The sequence below is a fragment of the Ixodes scapularis genome, unplaced genomic scaffold (genome assembly GCF_016920785.2).
Source record: "Ixodes scapularis isolate PalLabHiFi unplaced genomic scaffold, ASM1692078v2 PGA_scaffold1__304_contigs__length_218370807, whole genome shotgun sequence".
In the NCBI taxonomy this organism is placed as follows: domain Eukaryota; kingdom Metazoa; phylum Arthropoda; class Arachnida; order Ixodida; family Ixodidae; genus Ixodes; species Ixodes scapularis.
The window spans coordinates 57,943,083-57,958,445 of NW_024609846.1; the positions used below are offsets into that span (position 1 = coordinate 57,943,083).

General features: G+C 45.5%; 1 protein-coding gene across 1 annotated transcript; it reads left to right on the forward strand.

Annotated features, from left to right (window-relative positions):
* The first annotated feature begins 10,890 nt into the window (after window positions 1-10,890).
* On the forward strand, window positions 10,891-12,875 carry LOC115323289 (monocarboxylate transporter 4-like). The gene is given in 4 exon segments (XM_042290185.1): window positions 10,891-10,915; window positions 11,105-11,248; window positions 12,356-12,814; window positions 12,817-12,875. Coding segments are annotated over 4 exon segments (687 nt in total).
* Window positions 12,876-15,363: the final 2,488 nt, after the last annotated feature.

Here is a 15,363-nt window from a genome sequence, read left to right on the forward strand (position 1 = left end):
AGTTTGCGGACTTTCCTGAATATCGGTACCGGAATAATTACATAATATTTGTCGCAACGTCATAACATTGTTCACGGCTTGCATGCTTTATCGCTTGACGTTATCTGCTATTTCAGTCTCCCGAATATGCCTACTGAACAAGTTCTTGCCAGCGACCAGAGTCCGAAGCCTAAGAAAAGTGGAATTGATGCCTGCTGGCACGTTCCTGTACTTGCAGCTTTGGCATCCTGCTTTGCTTCGATCGGGATGACAAATTCTGGGTTCTTTTTTGTGGGAATAATAGAAGAGTTGGACACAGATCGTGAAAAGGCGTCGTTGCCGAGAACCGTGATGGGAGTGATGATAAACTTATCAGGTATGTTAGATCATTTCCCCTACCAAACATCGAATTATTTTTTTTATATGTGGCGCAGTTCACGTATGTACATGTTTTGGACATTAGAGACGTTAGTGGTATTAGATGCATCTGGACTAGGGAATAAAACAAAAGGCACCTTAATTGATTTAACGTTCAGTTGACGTATTAATGGAAGGGGCAAACCTGCCTCCGGACCCTGTAAGTTATATCCAGATTCGACCAAATTGAGCGTGGATATGTTGTTGAGATAAATGCACTGATACAATTTTGATCACTGTAATAAGGAGTGTAAAATATGAGGCATGTCGCTCTGCAGGTTGGATAACCTGAAGGGAAATGGTGTGTATTAAGTCTTTAAAAGAAGAAAACCCCGCAAGGGACACGTGTAAAAGCAGGTGTTTCGTGAGTCGCGTCACCACGGACCCCAAGCCCCGCAGGGGGTGCCTGCACCTCAGGTGCTAGGTGCTTGGTGAGCAGCGTCACCACGGACGTCAGCCACGTGGGCCACCATACCCGCACACAGGGGGCACCTACTTTAGTAGGCGTTTGGTGAGTGGCGTCACTAAGAACCCCGAGCCATGTGAGTTCGCCCACCAACGTCTGGCTGTGCGTGGCGTACCCGTGTCCGGAGAAAAGGGAATCCTTGTGGTTGAGCTGAGTCCAGGGTATGTTTGGACCCTTCGGGGCCCCCCGGGCGAGGCAATACACCACTTCGGCCCCTGCTTCTCGTAGACGGGTGTCCTGGCTTGGCCCGACCAGGATGATTCAGTCAGTCGCCTCTTCTACCCTCTTCTTCCACCTTACACTTTTAGAGCGCAGCTCTTAGGGGAACGTTCCCGGCTGCGTATTAGCAAATCATATCCCGTACAGTGCCTGGCCACGCCCCCTTCGGCGCGACGCAAAAGCGGCCATTTCATTGGTTTTCAAAATGTCACGTGACATGACGTCACTTCCGCGCCGTTTGAACGCATTTGAGCGCGTTTTCGTCTCGTCAAGATGGCGTCCGCCGCTACGCTGGTGGGTGAGACGCGCGTTACGCTGCGCCGCTGTAAACACTTCGTTTCACGCGCGTGCCTAGATGACTCGAATGCTTTCAACTTAGCGATGTGAACTCGTTTTTCGGTAAGATGAACGCCCAGGACTGCACGCCGAGATGATGCCTCCGCATACGCGCCGCTGCCGAAGTCGCCCATACGAGTACGACCCATAACGATTCTTGGAGTTCGCCGCTGCACCGTAGCACCAAATGCTAGCAACTAAATGCTTTCACCTCGGCGATGTGAACTCGTTTTTCGGTAAGATGAACGCCCAGGACCGCATGCCGACATAATGCTACAGCATACGCTGTAGCATTATGTCGTGAGATGCGCAACTCCAACCTACTGCGGTACATTTACTGAAGGTGTCAGTCATTCTGAGGGGCCAGAGTACTTTGATGGTGATAGAACGACACCTCCATCGCTTTTCGAATTCGCACTGGAACGCGCGTAGACATCAGGCGCACAGCGCGCCCGTGTCACGGTTAGGCGCGAATTCGCGTAACGAGAACATATTCACGTGTAAAAAGCATTGCGTCCGCGTCGAGCCGTCCTCCTGCTAGCATTTGGTGCTACGGTGCAGCAGCGAACTCCAAGGATCGTTATGGGTCGTACTCGTAGGGGCGACTTCGACAGCGGCGCGTATGCTGTAGCATTATGTCGGCATGCGGTCCTGGGCGTTCATCTTACCGAAAAACGAGTTCACATCGCCGAGGTGAAAGCATTAGTTGGTAGCATTTGGTGCTACGGTGCAGCGGCGAACTTCGACGATCGTAGTGGTTGTACTCGTATGGGTGACTTCGGCAGCGGCGCGTATGCTGTAGCATTATGTCGGCGTGCAGTCCTGGGCGTTCATCTTACCGAAAAACGAGTTCACCTCGCTAAGTTGAAAGCTTTCGAGTCATCTAGGCACGCGCGTGAAACGAAGTGTTTACAGCGGCGCAGCGTAACGCGCGTCTCACCCACCAGCGTAGTGGCGGACGCCATCTTGACGAGACTGAAATGCGTTCAAACGGCGCGGAAGTGACGTCATGTCACGTGACGTTTTGAAAACCAATGAAATGGCCGCTTTTGCGTCGCGCCGAAGGGGGCGTGGCCAGGCACTGTACGGGATATGGTTTGCTAATACGCTTCCCGGCTTGAGCGGCGTCGGCGTCGCCGTTGGCGTCGCCGTCGCCGTCGGCGTAACCAAGGTCACCCCAAGGTCACGCGACCCCCAAGGTCACGTGGCCCCCAAGGTCACCCAAGGTCACGTGACCCCTCCCCCAGGGTCACGTGACCCACAAGGTCACGTGGTACCCAAAGTCACGTGACCCCCCCCCCCCGAGGTCACGTGACCTCCCCGATGACGTCATCGTCACTGATGACGTTACCGGCATCCACATCGTCATCGTCATCATCACTGATGACGTCATCAGTGACGTCACTGATGACCTCACCGGCATCCGCATCGTCATCGTCATCATCACTGATGACGTCATCAGTTACACCACTGATGACGTCACCGGCATCCGCATCGTCATCGTCATCATCACAGATTACGTCATCAGTGACGTCACTGATGACGTCACCGACAACCGCATCGTCATCGTCATCATCGCTGATGACGTCATCAGTGACGTCACTGATGACCTCACCGGCATCCGCATCGTCATCGTCATCATCACTGATGACGTCATCAGTGGCGGCACTGATGACGCCACCGGCATCCCCATCGTCATCATCACGAATGACGTCATCAGTGACGTCACTGATGACATCATCGGCATCGTCACGTGACCCACCAAGGTCACGTGACCCCTCCCCCCCCAGTACCCTTCCCTCCTCCTCCTCAAGAGCTGCGCTCCAATTCGGTGTTACAGGGAGTTGTAAACGGCTTTCACTTTTTCTTCCACCTCTTTCTCTTTTTTTCTACACTCTCTTCCTTCCTTTTTCACCTTCTTAGGCGGCAAGGGCCAACCTTGAGTGGAAACAGGACCTGTCCCTGCAAAAAAATTGGGTTGTGTGTGTGTTTATACAGCCTAGAACTTGGTCTGCCTCACAGGGGCGACGAGTCTCCCAGCTGTAGATGAGAAATTTAGCCAGTGCGGTACAGCCGCTAGCCTGGGGTCTTTAACGTGCATCACGCAGTAGTGATACACGACCGCACGCCGGTACGATGCTCATCCAGATCAAAACGGGCAGGGGTGGGGCTCGAACCCAGGATCCCTGGGTTCTGCAGCGCGAGCTCTCGCTCCACGTGCTCCGAGCTGGTGTGCGCTAGACCACTCGGCCACCGATCCCCCACCTGTCCCTGCAACCACACTAGGGTAGAGTGCCCGGGCAGCACTGGTAAAGTAATTCTATCAGCCAAGCCCTTCTTGCTATGGCACATTACCTACCCCCTTGTTGGGCTCCGTGGTGGGCGGTGCACCCGGGTGCTGAACTTTCCTTCCCATCTGTATGGGTACCAAGCAAAACAAAACCTCTGATCGGTCCCTGAAAAGGGTCCGCAACGAAGAAAAGTCCCCTTGTTTGGAGTCACGGAGCAACACTGATTATATCACCAATATTTTTTTAGTTCATGCGGAAGACACATCCAAGCCACTGTCTAAGATGTCACCTTTCCTTGTTGCAAAGGTGCTGAAAGGTGTGTTAAGAGAATATTTTAACTGCAAAAAGATGTTTACTGGTGGGTGACCTCTTAGTAAAAGTATTCGAAAAAAACCAGGCAGTGGCTTTGCACCGCCTTAACCATGTTCAGGAAACAAAGCTAACCGTTTCTGCTCACCGGACACTGAACACCGTTCGTGCTGTTATTTCGGAGGATGACCTGGTTGACTGTCCCGTGGAAGGAATTCTTGAAGCCGTTGTCGCTGCTAAACGTATCACCATCCGAAGGGATCGAAAGGAAATCCCTACAAAGCACATCATTTTCACCTTTGAACTAAATAGCCTACCATCTTCTGTTAAAGCAGGATATTTAAAATGCAGGGTCCGCCATTACGTGCCACACCCTATTTGCTGTTTTCGTTGCCAGCGCTTTGGGCACGCCTCGCGTTCCTGCCGTGGTCGGTAGACATGCGCTAAATGTGGGCGCAGCGAGCACACCGCTGATGATTGCCACGAAGATCCCAGGTGTGTTAACTGTAAAGGGAATCACCCGGCGTATTCCAGATCTTGTGATCATTTCAAGAATGAAAAATAAATTCTAACCCTGAAAGTGACGGAGGGTATTTCCTACCCCGAAGCAAAACGACGCCTCTCTGGGTTTCAGAGAGGCTCGTTTGTCGAGGCCGTGCGCAGGGGACCTGCACGGCCTACGGCAACTGCAGGAACGCAAATGTCCTTCTCGGAGCTTGCGCAACCGCTTAAGTCCCCAGGTCCCAGGTTGAGACTCCAGCTCCCGGGGCGTTGCATCTCAACTGCACAGGCAGCTGCTGCACCGAGCCATAGTAAAGGCTCTGGTGCACCAACAGAGGAGGTGGAGGCCACTCCGTCGCAGACGGAGAGTACCTCCTTTCAGGGTGGGTCGCAGAACCCACCAAAGAAAGGTGGACATGCACCGAGCCGTAAGGCTCGGAGGCATCAGTAGTCGAGATGGAGGTTACCCCGTCATAAACGGAAGGTGCCTCCTCTCCAGGGGGGTCTCAAAACCCACCCAAGGAAAGTGATCCAAAAAAGACAATAACCAGAATCATTGGCCCATAATTCACAATCCTCTTGTTTTTGGTTTCTATGGCCAGGGGCCTTATGCAATGGAATTGCAGAGGGTTCTTTCACCATTTAGATGATGTAAATTTTCTCCTCCAGAAACATGTGCCAGTAGCACTCTGCCTTCAGGAAACAAACTTAAAACCATCAAATACCAATGTTTTAAAGTCATTTCAACTTTTTAGAAAGGATCGTTTAACCTCCTCTTGCTTTTCAGGAGGAGTTGCCATTGTTGTGAAGAGTTATGTCGCAGCCTCTGAAGTAACTCTAGCCACCCCTCGAGAGGCTGTTGCAATACGTATTTTAGTTGATCGACTGGTTACTGTTCTCTCATTGTACATACCACCTTTATTTCCTTTATCAGCAGGAGATCTTGAACAGTTGGCTGATCAATTGCCAAAACCCTTTTTTATACTTGGGGATTTAAATGCACACAACCCACTTTGGGGGTCTCAATGGTTTGACAGTCGGGGAAAAGTGATTAAATGTTTCGTCACATGAAGGGAACTTTGTGTGCTTAACACTGGTAAACCAACATATTTCAGCTCATCTCACCGCTCATTTTCTTGTGTCGTTATTTATATTTGTTCCCCGGATATATTTACCTTTTTTCAGTGGAATGTGATTGATAACCCATATGGCAGTGATCACTTCCCAGTTCACCTGGCCCCAACGCAATTCCTGCCAAGATTTCCGTCGCGCCCTCCGCGGCGGAGGCTAGAAACCGCAAACTGGGAGCTTTTTCACAAAACTGCTGTGTTCTCCCATGACCTCCTTGGCACGCTTTCTGTCGATTAAGTAAATGACCACATCGCAACAATCTTAATAAAGGCAGCGTGGATTTCGATTTCCCAAACTACAGGCTATTTGCCTAAACATCCTAAGCCTTGGTGGAACGATTAGTCGTGAAGCAAAGAAAACACAAAATAAATTCTGGGGAATTCTGCGTCGATATTCAACAGCTCGAAATGTCTTGTCTTTTAAGCAAAAACGTGCTTTCGAACGCTATGTCCGAAAGCAGGCAAAAAAGAAGTCTTGGATTGGCTATACCTCCTCCATCAATAGTTCCACACGTGTCAAGGTCGTCTGGGACAGGGTCAGGAAAATAGACGGGGACTACCGTCAGTATTCATTTCCCTTAATTTCGTCACCAGACGGTGATACCTCCTTTTCGCTGGAAGAGCAGGCTAACATTCTGGGCAGGCATTTTCAAAGTATATTAGGATGTGGAAATTACAGCTCTAACTTCTTAAGTCACAAGGCAAGGGCAGAGAAGGTTAGGCTTGTTACCGCTGGCAGCAACAATGAAGAGTACAACCAACTTTTTACACTTGCTGAGCTACGTTATGCTCTTGCATCATCAAAGCCTTCAGCCCCAGGTTCCGATAGAGTTCATTACAGCATACAAACCCATCTCGCTGAACCATCATTTGATTTTCTCCTTAATTTTTTAATCGCATATAGAGAGAAGGGCAGCTACCTAATGAGTGGAAAAAAATATTATAGTCCCCCTTTTTAAAACCAGGAAAAGACTGGTTTAATGCCTCTAGTTTCCGTCCCATTGCGTTGACTAGCTGTCTGGGAAAGACGTTTGAGATACTTGTAAACAACAGGCTTATTTTTATTTTCGGAAGCAACAGTCCTTTAAGTCGTTTTCAATGTGGTTTTCGTGCTTCAAGGTCTACAACGGATCACCTTGTCCGCCTTGAAACTCGTATCAGAGAATCTTTTGTTAACAGACAATTTTACCTTTCTGTGTTTTTTGATCTTGAGAAGGCTTACGATACCACCTGGCGGTATGGCACTTTAGAGGATCTTGTGCATGTTGGTTTACGGGGAAGAATGTTCAACTACATTGCCAACTTTTTAAAAGATAAAACCTTCCAAGTGCGTTTATTAACTACACTTTCTGCTTCTTTTGTTCAGGAGAATGGTGTCCCCCAGGGCTGTGTTCTTAGTGTGACATTGTTTCTCTTGAAAATCAATTCTTTGTCACAGGTGATAACACCAAATGTTACGCACTTGTCATATGTCGACGACGTGCAGATTTCGTTTGCGTCTTGCAATCTCTCCATTTGAGAGCGCCAGTTGCAGATGACTATCAATAGAATGACGAAGTGGGCCGTTCAAAACGGGTTCAGTTCGACAGAAACTACTGTTGTTGTCTGTTTCTCCCATAGAAGAGGCCTATTTCCGGACCCCTCGCTGCATTTGGCAGGGGCAGTGCTGCCAGTTAGAGCCGAACATACGTTTCTCGGCGTCACTTTTGATAAAAAGCTCACTTTTCGTTCCCACATTTAGTCGCTCCGATTGAGGTGCCAGAAAAAAGCTAAATATGATGAGAGTTCTTTGACACAAGTCCTGAGGTACAGATCTGGTCTCTCTTTTGCGCATTTACAGAGTACTTGTACGCTCAACTTTGAACTATGGTGTATCGTGTATGGGCCAGCCAAAGCAACAACTGTCAATATGTTGGACCCCATCCACCACCAGGGTATTCGGCTTGCAACGGGGGCATTTCGTACATCGGCGGTGCCTAGTGTGTATGCAGAAGCAAAGGAATGGTCTCTTCAGAGGCGCAGGCTGTTTCTTAGTGTTCAGTACTTTATACGAATTCGCTCTTCGCCAAACAATCGTGTCCACTCCATCATACAAAATGTACAATATAAACGCACCTTTCAGAATAGACCATCTATCACAAAACCTTTTGTTTACGCACTAAAACCCCCACTGAACAAAATAGCTTTGAAGCACCTGGTCCTTTTTTTGAACGCCAACAGCCACGGGCCCTTTGGAAGAACATAAAATGCCATCTCTCCTTGACCAAAAATAGCAAGAAAGTAGTGTCTGCAGATGTCATAAAACAAGAATTTCTTGAAATGCATGCCAGTTATAAAAAAAATACCGTAGTTTGTTTACAGATGGCACAAAGACTTCAGATTATGTCGGATGTGCCTTTGTTTCGGAGTCCATTTAGTGTGTTCGAAGAATAAATAGAGATGCCACAGTGTTCACAGCCGAGCTCTATGGTTTAATAATGGCAGTTGAGCACAATTTGAAGCATAAATTCCTTAAAACGGTAGTTTTCTCCGACTCGCTTAGTGCAATAAGAGCCCTTAAATCCGTAGGAAGGAAAAATACCCCCCTTGTGACAGATCTACACCGACGAGTGCTTAAAACACTGGAGTGGAAACTAGCCATTGAGTTCTGCTTGGTAGCCAGCCACATGGGCATAGCTGGTAATGAAGAGGCCGATGGGGCTGCCGCAACTTCGGCTGATCGCAGTGTTGATATTTTTGCGATACCCACTGCTGAAGATAGAGCAAAATTGCGAACGCAGATAGCAAAGAACTTGCGAGAGGAATGGGACACTGACACTCACAATGAACGTTACCTCATTTAAAGCACGCTAACTGAATGGAAAAGTTGCCGGCATCGTGAGCGTTTTTACGAGGTTGTTTTGTGTCGATTGCGGATTGGACTTACGCACTGAACCCCTTACTATTTTACATATTCTCTCAGTCTGCCCAAAATATGAGTGTGAACGTCACAAAAATTTTGCATTGTTTTACCATGAGCATGTTCCATTTCATCTGGTGCTTTTCTTGGGGAAGAACCTCTCATACCACATACTGATGTTCATGAGTTCTTGAAGGATATTGGCCTTATACACCGTCTCTAAATTTTTGCGCTGCTTTATGAGAGCTGACTCTGTTATCAACCTGGCCTTTCTATTTCTTTTATCATAGTTCTGGCGCACTAAGGCCTTTGTTGCTGATGCGCCAAAAAAAACAAATTTCATTCATTTATGCAGAAGAAGCAACTGCAAATTTTATCTGCGCTATAGAAGCTGATAGCAAGAATAATGCGCGCGCTTACTGCGATGGTCTCTCCCTTGTGGTTGGTGCCATGGGGGACACATGTCCCGGAGGCCGTACAAAATGCTGTTTGGCAAAATACAATATTATGGAAGGTAATGCTTTTCAAATAGAACTCTTGAGTTAAATGCCACACGCAGGTTGAAGGTGACGTAAATTAGCCAAAAGCCGAAATAATAAATACAATATCGCGATCATTTTTTTTTGCAACTCGGTTACTTGGCGTATGACTCGTCTAACGAGGACGTAGCTTCCGCCACAGTCTCAGTTAGGGGTGAACAAAGTATAGACAATATAATGTCATCAGATTAATCAGTTCGTTCACTGCTGCTTTTGAGTATTTGCGATACTGATCCATTACTGTAAAGTGGCAAATTAACCAGAGTGACGCGATTGCTTACCTGAAGATACGGTTTCTGGAACGCGTCTCTGACTGCTGTTGTGTTTTAGTGTATACGAAGTGAAAAAAATGACGTTACAAAAGCCCGAATGTCACGCTGTCGGATGTTGCGATTCTAGAAGTTAAACGCAGAAGTTAAAAAAATATAGAAAAGAACGTGATTGTTGTTACCGTCACGCCGTCCCAAAACCTGGCTGCCGAATTTTGCGTGGACTGTGAAGTGGAGTGCAGCTTGCACCAAAATAGGCCCCCGCCACATCTATCACCACTGCTGGGACGCCGCAACGATCGCGGCCTGCGACATGACAATTCTATGACGTCATCAAGTAAAGTCAAAGGACAACGTTTTAGGATATGATAAACACAGCGGTCGGAGACGCGTTCCAGGTACGATATATAAAATGTGAAACGTTCACTACATATAAGAAATTGGCTGACCGCACGCCGGTGAAGCTGGCCATAAAAAAAAGATGAACACAAGGGAGCAATAGCTCGACCGGCGATAAGGCGACACGGGGCGCTACGATAGCGTGAGCACGCTGGGGCCGCGACTACCGAATCAGTCCACTCTTGGATGCAGGGGGTAGTGACACACCAAAGCCGTTCCCAAAGCGCGCTTTCCAGACGACACAGCGTATATAGCTGCGCACATGTGTTCTCTTTTCGCTCGCTCCATGAGAGCAAGGCTATCTTTTTTTTTTTTATCTACGTTTTATCGTCATTTACGATTTATTGACGCTGAACTGTCAAGGCTGGCGAATGAGAGCAACACTACCTAAGGCGCCAAGGATATGAGATGGAGGAAATACTCCCTCTTCCCCGCGCAAATTTAAGAGAGCTAATAAAATATATATCACAGCGGAGGCCTTGTTGATTACTACGGAAATAAAAAGCGTCGTCTCACGCATGACCCGTCACCTTCAAAAGCAGCCCGACCGTAAGATATAAAATATTTAAAAAAAAATGCTACAAACGATAAGTCTCTCCAGGCACACCTGCGATTGAAAAGTGGGAACGTCCCGGCCACTCTCGGCTCTCCGTGTTATCGCGAAATACAGCGCCGCGTCTGGTGGGTTCCCCGCGCCGGCCATGCATCTCTTGTGTTCATCTTTTTTAAGGCCGACTGTACTGTGTTCATTTATGCGGAAACCGCGAGGTGGCAAATTTTATTTCAGCATGCTGACTTCTGCGCATTTTGCTCCACAATTTCGAGTTGTGGTATTTTCTCAAAATAAAATTGCTCCTAGAAAACTATAAGTTCCTTTTTAATATTTTTATGAGTCTCACAAAAGGTATATGCTGACTCCACTACATAGGGATTTTATGAAGTCTATTTCAGTGGTAGTACTTAGCTTATAACGGTATACTAAATATTCACATTGCTTTCAAGTTGATGTGGTTGATGATTAAGTCATTAGTGCTGCCGCAGGATATTAATCCCACCGAAAAAAAAACGCTGGAACCTAGACGTGGATTGAACCCTTGTTCCTAAATAGGTGACGTTAACCCGAGGATTCAGTGACGATGGCAATGACATCAATGTTAGAAGGTGCAAAAGGTTGCGTTGAACTGGTTGAGGAACTGCAAATTTACCTTATTAAACAAGGCGGAAACATCCAAATTCAAAATATTTCCCTAACTATCTTCTGATATTCATATATAGTTAATGTGGAAAATGCTGTGCGGCTAAACGCGCGATTTGACTTTTCTTTCTTTTTTTTTTTTTTTTTTTTTACAGGCAGTATTTTTTGGGTCTTGCGACGGAGGCTATCCCTTTTCCAAATCATTCTTTTAGGTAGTATTATAGCTTGGACTGGCCTAATTGCCGCGGCGTTTTCTCCAAACATGGCATGGTTAACCGTCTCCTATGGCGGTTTTTACGGTAAGTGGATCCATTCAAATGACCATTAAAGGTTGTTGCGGGCCGTAGAGCTCGGCGCAACAACAATTGTTTGTTCATATGGTGCACACAGGAACGAACGTTGACAACAATATAATCTAATTGCTATGAATCCGGTTACTCTTAAATTCACGTGCCACAGAATTGTGTTTAAAAACTGAGAACGATAATGTATTTTGAAGCGTGTTCAGCTGTCAAACCGCCTCGATTCAGTACGAGACGTCGACAGTTTTGTCTGCTCTGCTTTCCTACTCCTTGTCACGAGTGCTCACTTTTGATCTATTCACGATGTATTTTTTATTCACGATGTTGCTAAGAAAATGTGAATTTAAAAATCTACATCTCCTTAAACAAGGAACAACGACCTAGAAATCAACAAATGGGAAATAATTACCAAAGCCCCTAAGACTTGGATTACTTAATGGGAAATTGCCCGTGTTCTCCTGATGCCAGAAAGTTGGTTTACACTTCTAAATCTCCTGACGTCATCAGCGTTGTTATGATAATTTTACTGGATAATTGAATATTAATTGAGTTACGGTGGCACATGAGCTGCTTTAGACACGGCCTTTCTTCACTTTTCGACGTATTGCTCTCAAGAGATAATGTTTGAATCGATAACAAAACACAATAAATCTGGTATTCAAAGTCAAAATATTAGGCAGTTTTTTGGGAATGGATAACGCTGCATTGAGGTCCATGTTGAACGTTGTTCATTTCCCTTGATTTATTTGGCAAGAGCAATGAAGTTATACTGTAACGCAATGAAACCGTGTATTCGTGCCAAGTCGTGGCGTATCCCCAGCCTTAAAAGTTGCATTGTACTTTTTGATAAATAATCCCGAACTGATGTACGTTTGAAGGGTGACGCTAAAAGAAACAGTGCATGATATAGCATGTTTCTTAGGAATATATTTCTGAAGGCTCACGTGGGTGAACTACGTGCTCTTCGCTTGCTATGGTAAGAACATTGACAGCGGGTTTCTAATGTGAAGTGTTTTGGGCTTGATAGTACCAAATTTGCTTGGAAAACCTGCATTTATTTAACCATCCTAAAACAAAATCTGTTTTCCTTCCGTTATGTTTCAGGTGCTGGGTTGGGAATAAACACACTGTCTACGAGTATGTTGATTACCATATACTTTGATAAGTACAGGGGTATAGCCAGTGGAATAAGATCTGTCGGTCTTTCGCTTTCAAGCCTAATATTCCCGCCGATTCTTCCTTACGCGCAGAAAGAGTATGGCCTCCGGGGTACTCTGTTTCTATGCGGTGCTATGACGATGAACACTACAGCTTTTACTTTTGCTTTAAAGGAGCCTCGTCAAAAAAGATGTCTTGTGCTTGCGCCTATCAGCGATAGCCTTCAAAGAGCTTCATCACAAAGAAAGGAAAATCAGCGAGCGTCTTTTGGGTTGCTGCGTAAACCAACCTTTTACGCGATAATTATGGCTTTCGTATTTTTCGATTACCTCTGCGTTTCGTTTCAAACATCGCTCGTCGATTATGCATTAGACAAGGGGATTTCTCTTTCAAAGGCAGAAACTATTATTGTTTACATGACCATCCCGCAGTTGCTAGGACGTTTGGCAATTCCGCTAATCGCTGACAAGGGTTACATGAACCGCGGCACTCTGGTTATGATCAACTTTTTTTTTCTGGGTTGTTCATTGATGGTTTTGCCTCACTGCTCAACATTTATCTCGCTACTGATTTCGTGTTTATGCGTGGAAACGTTCCTATCTCTTGTTCTACTGATGAAAGAGGTGCTTATGGCAGACTACTTTGGCATTGAAAATATTCCTACATGCACAGCCATCGGAGGTCTCGCAAGCCTGCCTCTGCTCTTATGCGGTCCGGCGATAATAGGTAAGCCATGATCAAAATAATTTGTTGGCCTAGCTGGTTAAACATCGCAAATGTAGAAAGCGCGAAAAACACGGACGAGTGGAAGACTACGCAGGACAAGCGCGTACTCTCAACTGATGTTTTAATTCGGAAGAGCACTGAAACAAACACATCAAAAACCATAACGTTGAAATCGACGAATATTTCTGAGAAAGGAGCGAAAGGATCTGAACAGACTGAGAAGTAAAGAAGTGTAAAAAAATGATAAAAATAAAAGGAAAAGGTATACATGCGTGAAGAGTAAGAAATTTATTTTCTTCTTTTACCTTTCTTTAATTTCCAGTCTTTTTTTTTTTTTTTTTACATCCGCTCGCTCCTTTCTCGCATACTTGTTGCTTTTAACGTTAGGGTTTTTGATTCTTTCGTCTTCGTGCTCTTCTGAATTAAAACGTCAGTTGAGAGTACGCTCCTGCCCTATGTAGCCTTCCACTTGTTTTTGTATTTCGCGCTTTCTATTTTCGTAAAGCCATGAGTCTCGTGAGTCCAATCAACTCATTTATATAGTTGCTTTACTTCAATATTTTATGCTGAATAATCAGCTCAAAGTTTTCAAAAAACTTTACTCAAAAAGATAATGGAAGGACTTAAAATATTCAGTGATTGAATCTTAAAGGACTGTTATTAAATTGATAGCATCTTAAGATTCATTCGTTGTTGTTGTTTTTTTGTTTTTTTTTTGCGCATTTAGCACGAACGCGATGATGGGTGGGGGCAATTTTGTGTGTTTCTGGCAGAGGATAAAGTGATAGCAAACACTTAAAGGAACACTGACACCCAAAAAAATCTTCTTTTTTTTGTTTTGCTATATAATAAGGTGTCAGAATACTACCTAATCAATATTTGTACTACAAAGTCACATATACATTTAATAAAACTAAAAAGCTCAACTGCTCAAAACCGAAACACCAGCGCGGAAGCTCATGGCCAGATACCACGTGGCTAGACCTGACCGCCTTTTTTTTTTTCTCTCCGCTTTTCCGGCGTGCGAGGCAGACGACAAAGTACACCGTTTGTCGTGTGATTGTTTCGCACTTATATCTATTCCGCTCGATGTTCTGCGATTGAAAATTGATTGGCCGGTTCCACGAACGACATTTCCGAAGTAGAGGCGCCACGTCCGCTACTTCGGAAATTCTTGTAATCTGTGCAAACCTTTTTTTTTTTTTTTTTATCCACGTAATAAAGTTTTTTTTTCTTTTCTTAAGGCTACAAAATTGGGGTTTGAATTCTTTTGTATTTTCATTACTAAATGTGTGCCTTAGATGACCCACGACTTTGAACACATTGGCACACTTAACTTGAACGCCACATGATTATGGAAAAAAGAGTGAGCGCGTCTGAAGCCGGACAATTCTCGACCGACTGTGTTCGAGTGGAAAGAAAAGGAATTTCGAGCTGCGAATCGTGCTCTGGGTAGTTGGGCTGTTAAAGGTCATGTTCAAATACAAACTCGGGGGGCGTCAATACCCTATCAGTGTTCCTTTAAAGGAAGGAATAGATCCACCTCCGGCAATTACAATGTGAAAGTTGGGAAGGGTTAAAAAGCGGAAAACTGTAAATACACATTTTCCTCACTTCACATATTACTTTAAACATTGCATAGGGTTATTTCGGAATTTATCAAATCCTAAAGACAAACTGTAGTACTCTAGTTTCACAATTGGCTGTTTCTGAACATTGTCTACCGACTTCAGAAATGCTTAAACGATATTTGTTATACTTTCTACACTCGCGTTTGTATTTTTGGGTATTTTAGCTTACTCGAATGTCGTGATAGTATTCTGCCGGCGTATTTGAGACGATATACGCCATATTATGCGCAGAAATGGCCCTAAAAAAATTACTGCCACCGCAAGCACTAAAGCAAAGTACTGTTTTGAGTCTATGGTGTCTTTAACGCCACGTCATACATTCATAACCAATACTTTCAGTGAGGCTCTCCCAAACAATATCTGGCCTGAATTTTCCTGAAACATCCGACCTAGATTATATTTGGTTAACAATGAACCTATCCCGAAGACAAAAAAAAAAACGATAAAGGAATAAAGCACTGAAAAAAGTGAAAGCCGTTTACAACTCCCTGTAACGCCGAATTAGAGCGCAGCTCTTGAGAAGGAGGAGGGAAGGGTACTGGGGGGTCAAGTGACCTTGAATGGGGGTCACGTGACCTAGGGGGTCACGTGACCCCC